At 41.7% G+C, this 11,260-nt stretch overlaps 1 protein-coding gene across 1 annotated transcript in view; it reads left to right on the forward strand.

Moving 5' to 3' along the window:
- Positions 1 to 9,758: 9,758 nt before the first annotated feature.
- NUFIP2 (nuclear fragile X mental retardation protein interacting protein 2) overlaps positions 9,759 to 11,260 on the forward strand; it is a 26,440-nt gene continuing 24,938 nt past the window's right edge. Inside the window, exon 1 of the mRNA XM_008566344.1 lies at positions 9,759 to 10,133. Within this exon, the coding sequence (XP_008564566.1) occupies positions 9,848 to 10,133 (286 nt within the window). The 5' untranslated portion in view covers positions 9,759 to 9,847. The remainder of the gene's footprint in view (positions 10,134 to 11,260) is intronic.

Raw genomic sequence — 11,260 nt, forward strand, 5'->3', positions numbered from 1 at the left:
ACCATTAAGAATTTTGAGAGTAGGAATTTATCCTGGATTAGCTGTGTGGGTCTTAAATCCAATGACAAGTGTCTTTTATAAGAGCAAGACAGAGGGAGATGTGATAGAAGAGGAGGTGACAAGGTGACTACAGAAGCAGAGTTTGGAGTGATGTGGCCGCAAGTCAAGGAATATCGACAGACACCAGAAACCAGAAAAGGGAAAGAACAGATTCTCCCGTAGAGCCTCCAGAGGGAATGCAGTTCAAATAACACCTTGATTTTAGACTTCTGGACTTCAGAACTGTGAGGGAATAATTTTCTGTTGTTTTATGCTGCCAAATGTGTGGCAATTCATTACAGCAGCCACAGGAAACCTATTACAGCCCCTTATTACCTGAACCCAGGGTTGACAGCAATCCTTACCTCTTCCCTAGTCCCTCGACTTGCTGATTTTCAATCCAGATTGTCCATAGATGCAGACAGTTCTACATTTGTCTTATGTAAACATAGTAGAGGACAGTGTCTAAAGTGGTATGTGGGGGGCGCATTATTCTTGTATTTAAGTTTCAAATGCAGGGTTCAGATCCCCTTACTGGCAAGCCATGAAAAAAAAATTGAATGCCTTCATATCATACTTGAGCCTCAGACTTTTGGTGGAAATTTTGCACACTGAGACATTGAAATATGGCTTGTAAAACCCATTTAAGAGTGAGATTAATTGTTTTATTATATATCATTATCTCATACAGAGAAGAGAGGCAAAACAATATACCTATGACTTTAGGACTTGAGAACTAAGGTAGATGAGAATCTGCAAATAGAACACAGAAGTCGTGAAGGGATGGCTACATGGATAGATGGATGGTTGGATGGATGGATGAATGGATATATGGATGGTGGAACATATACTAAATAACCAACAAATAGTAAATTTGTTTTCACCAAAAGGCTGTGGAAATTTCCATGCTGTATTGCTAAGTTACCTATGATTTTCCTTTTGATACATAACAGTGACTTTAGGATAAACAGTTTTATTTTATCTTATATTAGTATGTGAACATAAGTTTCGTGGTGATAAAATACCCCATAAGTATCCATATCTCTTTACTTTCTTAAAGAGAGGGATATTATCTTTTCTTATTAATACTTTTTAGGTCTAAGCAAATATTATGCAAGTAAGACTTTATAATACAGTTATAGTTTAAAGATGGATTAAAAAATTATAGAAGTTGAGAGCAGAATTTATTTTAGGAACAGATTATTAAAAACATTTTTAAAAAATTTTGTAATAGTTACAGATTCACAGGGGTTGCAATGACATATACAGGAAATTCTCCATTCCCATGCACCCTTCCTCTAGTCTCCCCAAATGTTGATATTTTACACAGCTATCGTGCAATATTAAAGTCAGGCAGTTGATATTAGTATAATCCATAGAGTTTACTCAGACTCATTTTTGTGTGTCTGTGTCTGTATGCACATTAGATTATCTTTTTGTATGATAAATGCAGATATTAGACTGAGATATTAAGTCATCCAGTTCTTAAGATAAATAGGCATATATTTTAACAGAGCTATCACTGTAGAATTTTTTTTTTTTTTTTTTTTTTGCTTTTAGTGGGCTGGCCGATGTGGTGATGTGAACCCTTGACCTTGGTGTCATAACACCTCTATCTAACCAACTGATCTAACTGGCCAGCCCTCACTGTAGAATTTGATACTGTGTTGTGAGAAATGTTTCTTACACCCAATTTTGCTTATACTTAAGTAACTTAGCCCAAGCTAAATTACCAGCCAGGCCCATGTAGGCATTTTATATTGTCATTCCTATTGCACAAGGAGACCTCCTGGCTGCTTAGCAAGACCGTCTCAAGTTAGGACCACATGCCTGGGTCTGGTCACAAGTTCAGGTTCAGATACTCACCAGCATCATGGATACAGAATCACACTAATCAAAATCACAAGTCTGGTGAAGGACAAAATTTAAGTGTTTAAAAATATTTATTAATTTTGGGCTGAGCCTGTGGCGCACTCAGGAGAGTGCGGCGCTGGGAGCGCAGCAGCGCTCCCGCTGCGGGTTCGGATCCTATATAGGGATGACCAGTGCGCTCACAGCGCTCACTGGCTGAGCGCAGTGTGGCCGGTCTCAAAAAGGACAAAATATATATATATATATTTATTAATTTAATAAATAATGAAGAAATTCTAGGTGCTGATTAGTGTACTTTTTCCTTATAGACAAGTCGATATGAAATGAGATTATATTGAGTATATAATCTATCAGGATAAATATATTAGAGAAAGCAGAGTAAGTCTGGTGAATATTTTTATACCAGCAGTAGGTAGCCTCTGAGATGACTCCCAGTGATCCTTGCCTCCTACTATTCATAGCCTTGTATGACTGCCCTCATCCTGCCGCATGTATAGGTTAGGCTAAATGACTCACTTCTAAGGAATAGAATATAGGAGAAATACCAGGATGTCACTTCAGAGAATAGGTTACGAAAAGACTGTGGCTTCATGTTGAGAGCTCTTGTTCTCTTGTTCTCTTGCTCACTCTGAGGAAGAAAATTGCTATGTTGTGAGCTGCCCTATGGAGAAACCTCTAGCCAAAAGCTAGTGAGGAACTGGTCTTCAGTCTAGCACCTCATGAGACCTGAATCCTGAACCAACAACCACATGAGTGAGCCTGGAAGTAGATCTTCTCAGCAATCTCATGAGAGACCTTGAGCTAGAGGCACCCAGCTAATCAGCACCCAGATTCCTGACCCATAGAAACTGTGAGACAATAAATGTTGCTTTAAGGCACTAAATTTTGGGGTAAATTGTTATGTAGTGATATAGTGATAAATAACTATAAATATAAATAATACCAATCACATGGCTTTTGAAATACTAATTTAGAAACACTAAGAGAGAATAGAGAGAGGAAATATAATCAATAGGTTGTAGTTTCCATGGTTACAGTATTTATTTTCTTATAGCTTCTTAGATATTCTAATCACACTGGTATTCCCTATTAGTAGCTAATTTAGTCCAGTTAATGTGAAGTTGTATTAGTTTCACTCTCAGGGGATCACCTTTAGTCCAGCCTCCAGAATGCACCTATCTATAGACTCCAACATGCTGAGTATACATACTGACAACTAAATATTTATTGACTCATTCATACATAAATCATTTTGTCTGCTGGAGACTCAAAAAGGCATCTAAAATGGCATATTAATTCCTTTGGTTTTTATTTTGGATTAATGTTCACAAGACAGTTGTATGTTGAATTCATTCTTTTTTTAAAAAGATACTTTTTTCGGGCCGGCCCGGTGGCGCACTGGATAAGTGCGCCGCTTGGGAAGCGCGGCGGCGCTCCCGCCCGAGGGTTCGGATCCCACATACAGACCGGTTCCCGCTCACTGGCTGAGCGAGGGGCGGGAGCAACACCGAGGGTTGCAATCCCGTTGCCGATCCCTGGTCCGGTATGGGGGCAACACTGAGGTTTGCGATCCGTTGCCGGACACGGAAAAAGACAAAAAGACAAAAAAAAAAAAAAAAAGATACTTTTTTCTTTTTTATGAAAGGAATAATGTTTAATGTTCAACATTTAGAGGAAATAGAGAAGCAAAAAGAAGAAAGTGAAAATCAACTTTGAACCTGCTACTCAGAGAGGACCGCTATTGAGACTGACTGCACTCGAATTTCAGTTGATAGCATTTGCCTGTTCTTTTAAAACTCTGAGGGCCGGACGGTGGTGCACTGGAGAGTGCGCCGCTTGGGAGCGCGGCGGCGCTCCCGCTGAGGGTTCGGGTCCCATGTGGAGACCAGTTCCCGCTCACTGGCTGAGCGCGGTGCGGGCACGACACCAAGGGTTGCGATCCCGTTGCTGGTCCCCGGTGCGGGCGCGACACCGAGGGTTGCGATCCCGTTGCTGGTCCCCGGTGCGGGCGCGACACCGAGGGTTGCGATCCCGTTGCCGGTCAGTGGAAAAGACAAAAAGGAAAAAAAAAAAACTCTGAAAATCCTCTGTTCTTGGTGAACTTGCTAATTGATTTCTTTAAAACTCGGTTTCTTTAAAAAAAATCTGGAAGTTTAACTTTACATAACTAACATTTAATAATTTAGTTCACTAATATTTAATATTTAGTACCACTTATTGTTGTTATAAGCACTATATTAAGCAACTTTATTGCCATTATTTTATTTAAACCTCACTACAACTTGTGAGTTATGTACTAGTATTACCCACATTTTTCAGATGAGTAAACTAAGGTTTATAGAGATTAACTAATCTGCCCAAACAAGTCACAAAGCTAAGCAGTTTCACAGTAGGGATTCCATTCCAGTTCTGACTATAAAATTTACACTCTTTCATAGTATTCTGTTATAGTTTCTCCCTTAGACTTTTTCCCATCATACTTTTTTCATAGAAGCAAAATGTCATTTAAAAAAACTTTCATATTCAGAAAAGTCGTCATATTCTAGTTATTAAAAGACTAACCTAATTTACCCATGCCTCTGTACAATTCCTTTGAAAGTTTTTTGAAGTTAGTGTCTCCAGGCAAAAATTTTAAGATCTAAAAGAAATATGCATGAATAAAATTCTTTTCTGCTGAAATAAAACAGTGAATGCTACCAATGATTTGCCTCATTTTGAAACTGGAACTATCATCAGAGAGCCAATTTCCATTTATATAAAACTACACAATACTGTTTCTGATTGTAATTTCTGTAAAGTTATAGCCAATTGTTACATCTGAAAAGCTATGTTTTTCAGCTAAATTTTCTGCTGTTGTATGGTTTTACTATAATGAAATAAAGGGCTGGTCTGGGAAGAAAGAGGAGAGAATATGATCATGGGATGTTTGAGTGGGAAAAAATTTCACGGCTACCTAGCCCATCCTCTATGTTTTATTTTTTTAATTTTTACTTAATTTTATTTTTTTGGTGGCTGGCCAATATCCTCCATATTTTAGAGATGGGAATACTAAGGTCCAGAGAGTTAAATATTTCTGTATGTCAAGTCGTCATAGTACACAAAGTGTAAGATTAAAGGTATGTGAAAAGTGATTTTTCATTTGCAAATATACTTAACCAATTTCCAAACTTGTAGAAATAAGAGAAATGAAAAAAAAATCCAAATAAAAAATATAATACCTGGTACATAACAAGTGCTTAATAAATATTTGGGAATGAAAAAAATTAATACAAAGATTTTATTGCTTTTATTTTTCAAATTCCCTCACAGTCCTTGAATTCGTATTTTATACGCAGTCATGCTGTATACATCTAATTTGTTACTCTGCTTTTTGCACTTGAGTTATAGTGTCAACATTTTTCCATATTGTTATAAAATATGGGTATAAGCTTTTATTTTATTTTATTTTATTTTTTTCCTTTTTGTCTTTTTTCGTGACCGGCAACGGATCGCAACCCTCAGTGTCACGCCCGTACTGGACCGGGACCGGCCACAGGATCGCAACCCTCGGTGTTGCTCCCGCCCCTCGCTCAGCCAGTGAGCGGCCAGTCTGCCTGTGGGATCCGAACCCTCGGCGGGAGCGCCACCGCGCTTCCCAAGCGGTGCACTATAGCAGTGCGCCACCGGGCCGGCCCTGGGTATAAGCTTTTAAAGTACTTACTGTGTTATAACACTTCTGAGTCACATTCCAAAATAACTATAAATAGAGGTGGATCCAGGTTTTGGGCACCCTTGTTAAAAAAAAAATACAAAAATACGTTACTTTTCAAAATTTTACAAAATAATGAAAAATATCTAGCTCTTATAAAAGACCGTTTCTTTTTTTTTGTTTTTGCAGATTCTTTCTCCAAGTCTATAGTTCCCCCACACACACACTTTCTTTGGGTCAGAAATTTTTAAATGATATATAGTCAAGTTTATCAACCTTTTTCATGTAGTTGGTTAGTTTTGTTTAAGAAATCCATCTCTATCTTGGTGTTGTAAAATATTCTTTTACATTTTCTTTTCTTTTCTTTTTTTTTTCCTTTTTGTCTTTTTCCGTGTCCGGCAACGGATCGCAACCCTCAGTGTCGCCCCCGTACCGGACCGGGACCGGCAACGGGATCGCAACCCTCGGTGTTGCTCCCGCGCCTCGCTCAGCCAGTGAGCGGGAACCGGTCTGTATGTGGGCTCCGAACCCTCGGCGGGAGCGCCACCGCACTCCCAAGCGGCGCACTGTAGCAGTGCGCCACCGGGCCGGCCCATATAAAAGACCATTTCTAAGGCCCCTCCAGGGCCTTGAAGGGGCCTGTGTGATGAGGATCCCTGAATCTTCATTAACATCACAGTACATCTGCCTCTGTTGATAACCAGACACCATCTTCATGGTGATTATGATATAGCGTTAATGTTTTTTAGAGGCTTAGTAAAATTTTAGAAATATACTTCACTCTTTGATAGTATTAGAAATCCTTTCTTTCTATCCAGCTGGACCTGGATTTTCTTTCAGGCTCCACTATAAACCTGGTGACTTTTAAATTATAGGCAAGTCTCTTAACTTTTTCAGTCCTCAAATTCTTCATCTGTAGAATGGGCTTAATATCCATCTCATAGATTTACAAACAGAAATGAAGATAAGATACTTGGTACAATTCCTGACACATAGTAATGGCCCAGTAAATATTAGCTATTGTGATAGTTAAAACACCAACCTACCATATATTGTAATCTCCTGTCTCTTCACTATAACTTCCTATATTGACTGTAGGTAAAATTCTGTGTAAAATGAATTTCAAAGGATTGTACAGATTAAATTTTTTTATAAATCTCATTTTTAAAAATAATGTTTTTATTATGAAAAGTAATAACTACATTATAGACATTTGGAAAATAGAGAAAAAAGAAAAAAAAGCACCTATAATTTCACCAGATTTTTGCTGTATTTCCTTTTTCCCCCCCTTAATGCAGATTCCATTTTATAAAAATATGCTTGAGGGGCCGAGCCCGTGGCACACTCGAGAGAGTGCAGCGCTGGGAGCGCAGCAGCGCTCCCGCCGCGGGTTCGGATCCTATATAGGAATGACCGGTGCGCTCACAGCGCTCACTGGCTGAGCGCGGTGCGGCTGGTCTCAAAAAACAAAACAAAAAAATGCTTGAAATAAGTCGACCCAATTATTTTTTTTCACAGAGGTTAGGTGTTATGGCATTATTATAATAGAATATTTCACATGCATAGTAAATCTCAAATATATTTTATATAAAACTACTTCAGAAAAATCAAGTATAAGAAAAAAGGTACATGTTTTACTCTTGTGTTAACATTCTTATTTTAAAAATTCGTTTTCAAGGACATGATTCTAATGTACACAGAATTTAATATTTGGCATTTTTTTCTTACATTAAATCATAAGTCTTTCTCCATACTACTACATATTAATAATGCAACATTCACAGTAACTAGAGCACCTGAGAGAAAAATTTAGTTTCCTAAACTTAGTATAACTGTACATGAAGAAACTAAGGTGGTGAAGGTATGATAAATTAGAAACTCAGAGTGATTGCTTTTGGTTTTCCTCCAACTATAATGTAGAAAACACAAAACAGTTAGAATTCAGGAATTCTAGCCTTCCAACAGAATGTCAGCAAAAATTATAAATATTATCAACATAATCCTAAATTTATTTCTTCTTTAATAGATGGGAAAGTGGTGGAATACTCTTTAACAGCAAAGACTATTATTATTATTAATAATAAAGACATTATTATTAATCATGATATTGTATCACCAGCTCTCAAAATTGGGTAAATGTACCCCACCAAGGGGTGTCTTTCTTAAAAATTTAGCAAGGCAATGCAAATCCTCACTATACAGAATAAGTCAAAGTCTAGCTACCGTTTTCTGGATTCAGTGACATTTGCTGTTGGAAACAGACTTTCATGTTTTAAATATGCTTCTTTTGTGTTGACATACATTAATTTTAGAGGACAAATTTTTTGCTTTTAAGCATCTTTGTTCTTTTAATGTCCTGCTGGAGGAATCCAAGCCATATTTTAAAAACTGTAAAGTATACATTGAGGAAACAATTCATATGTCCAATGCCAAATGAGCGGATAAACAAAATATAATACACACACACACAGAGGAATATTATTCAGCCTTAAAAAGGAAATTCTGATACATGCTACATGGATGTACCTTGAAGACGTTATGCTAAATGAAGCAAGCAAGTCACAAAGAGACAAATACTGTATGATTTCACTTACATGAGGTACTTAGAATAGTCAAATTCATAGAGACAAAAAATAGAATGGTGGTTATTAGAGGACAGGGGGAGGAGGGAAAGGGGAGTTGTTGTTTAATGGTTGCAAGATTTCAATTTGGGATCATGAAAAAGTTCTGGAGATGAATAGTGATAACGGTTGCACAACAATGTGAATGTACTTTATGCCCCTAAAGTACACTTAAAAATGATTAGGATGAGGGGCCGGCCCATGGCTCACTTGGGAGAGTGTGGTGCTGATAACACCAAGGCCACAGGTTTGGATCCCATATAGGGATGGCCGGTTAGCTCACTGGTTGAGCGTGGTGCTGACAACACGAAGTCAAGGGCTAAGATCCCTTACTGGTCATCTTAAAAAAAAAAAAGGTTATGATGGCAAATTTTATGTTATGAATATTTTATCACAACTTTAAAAAATCACTCCAACGTAACATACATTGAGAAAAGTGCATTATACATGTATAACCGGTTTAACAAGTAATTAGAAAGCAAATATATGCATATTTACCATCTAGCTCAAGAAATAAAATATTAAAGGAGGGTACCTCTGTGGCCCTCGCCAACACAACACTCTTCCTCCTTCCTGAGTAACCCCTCGCATGACTTTAACATTTGCTTTTAAAAATCAGACCAAGATTTGATAATGCAGGAAAAGTTAAACCAACACTACACAAATGCAAAAATACTTTAGATTACAATATTTTCCATAAACGCAAAAAACCCCCCACCCCGTTTAATAACTTTTAAAGTCCCCTTTCTCCCTTCCTTCGCTCTTGAAACTCTTCACATTCTAAAACCTATTTTGATTCTACAGTTGACCTCACCTGCAGAGTTTAGTAAATAATAATAAAAAAAATCTTCAGTGTAGATTTTCATTCCTCCCGCTCTCCCCTGCCTCCAACTACAAAGAAACAATGATTTAAACCCTTTGTGCTCTTTTAGAAAATTACACAGATACCCCATTGTGGAACCCTATAATCCCTTCGTGGAAAGGAAGAGATTAGCATATGAATACAAAGCAAAATGAACCCTGAATACAAAATGATCTACTGGATTGTGAAGGTCTTGTATTCTTAAAAATGTATTTATTTCCTCTTTTGGTATTGTCGCTCCAGTGGTCTCAGGGTTAAGGGAATCGAGCTTCCCTTCTGGTTACCCGGAAAAGGACTAAAAAAAAAAAAGCCCACAGCTTCTAGGAGGTGCAAAACCAACAGATGGCTCCCAGCGCCAGTGGAATCGCCAGTGGAATCTGCTACACTTGACATGAGCTTGCTTGCCGGCAAGGAGTGTAGAAAGTGCCGTTCGTAGACTGCGTGGTGGAGGAGAGAAAGCGACAGCAGAGAGAGCCATAGTGCTGACGTTGAAGGCCCGGCCCTCTGAGGTTGCATAGGGTAAGTAGCGTCGGCCAGGAGGCAGTGGCGAAAGGGAAGGAAAGAAGATTTGGGTTAGGGGCGGGGCCTGCGGCACAGCGTGGCTCCTGATTGCTGGAGCGCGGCTGCCAATCTCGCAGAATCGTTGGGTTAACCAGTGCGCTGGCGAGAGGCGCTCAGATATACTGAGGGAGCGCTGAGAAGCAGTCTCAGATCCTGACGGTGCAGCAGCCCGCAGCCTCAGCCAGGGAGTCCCAGTCGCTTTCAATGGAGGAGAAGCCCGGCCAGCCACAGCCTCAGCACCATCACAGCCACCACCATCCTCACCATCACCCCCAGCAGCAGCAGCAGCAGCAGCAGCAACCGCACCACCACCACCATTATTATTTCTACAACCACAGCCACAACCACCACCACCACCACCATCACCAGCAGCCTCACCAATACCTGCAGCATGGAGCCGAGGGCAGCCCCAAGGCCCAGCCAAAGCCGCTGAAACATGAGCAGAAACACACCCTCCAGCAGCACCAGGAAACGCCGAAGAAGAAAACAGGTCCGGGAGAGAAGGCGGGTGGGGGAAGGGGATTGGGGGTGGGGGCCTGAGGAGGTGGGGGTGGGGCTGGATCAGAAAAGCGCGGACAGGGGCGGGGGGGCGGGGGGCGGTGTGCGTCCATCGGGACCTGAGGGCTGCTATTGTATATCACACTAAAGGTAACTCATTTGTTTCCTATACAAAGATTCTTATTGGCCAGTTTATTATATATTAGTTATTTATATTAAGAATGAATTTTGGCAATTCTACTATGAGATTCGCTCCCTCAGCTCGGGCTGGGCTCTGGGGTTTGCAGCGCCCTCTCCTTCTCTTCAGCATGGGAGAGGCCCAACCAGGCCAGCGTGACCTTCCCGGCCTCCGCCCCGGCCGGAGGGAGACCCGCAGGGTCGGCCTTAGAAGTCCAACCTTATTATTCCTTTCCTGTTCACCTTCCTGCGGCCTTGGAGTTACCTTAATTTGGGGGCCCTGAGATGAGGTGAATCTACCCCCCAAAAAATCCCTCAAGGTGTAACTCAGAAAGGCCTAGTGAATCCCGACTCGGATGGTGTCGCGAGACCCTTTTGCAGGCGGCGAGGAGTGGGAAGGTGGGCTGAGTTGAAGTGTCCTCCCTCACCCGCCACCCCAAGCCCACCTGTGGCCTTGGGGTTCCCCGTCTTGGGGGGAGGTTGGGACCCCTAATCTCTCGGGTCATTTTCACTCTTAAACGCCCTTTTTGGTCGCCGGACCCCGCCGTCTCTCCCCGTGGCTCCTCCCGAGGCCGGCGCCCCGCGCCCGCTCCCCCCAGAGCCGGCGCGGCTGGAATGTTCTTTCCTCCTCGCGGGGCCGCTTCCTGTCCGCCATGTTGGAAGCCGATTCCTGTCACCGACTCGGCCCACTGAGGAGCTAAGGGGGAAGGGTATCGAGGGGCACCCGGAGCGACAGAGCCGGTGACCCGGGCTTCCCACCGGCCGTCGCCTTGCCCTCCGCACTGCGGGGGCGCCGCCACTGCCCTGCGGCCGCCCCTCCCCCCGTCGCCGGCCGGGGTTGTGTAACCTAGTGGCGGCCGCGCGGTCCCGGGCGGGTCCCTGGGGTGAGGGGCGGGGGCGGTTGGGTGGGGGAGGGAAGCGGCCACGAGGGGAGCGGCCTGC

This window comes from Galeopterus variegatus, unplaced genomic scaffold (genome assembly GCF_000696425.1).
Source record: "Galeopterus variegatus unplaced genomic scaffold, G_variegatus-3.0.2 Scaffold236, whole genome shotgun sequence".
Classification (NCBI taxonomy): Eukaryota; Metazoa; Chordata; class Mammalia; order Dermoptera; family Cynocephalidae; genus Galeopterus; species Galeopterus variegatus.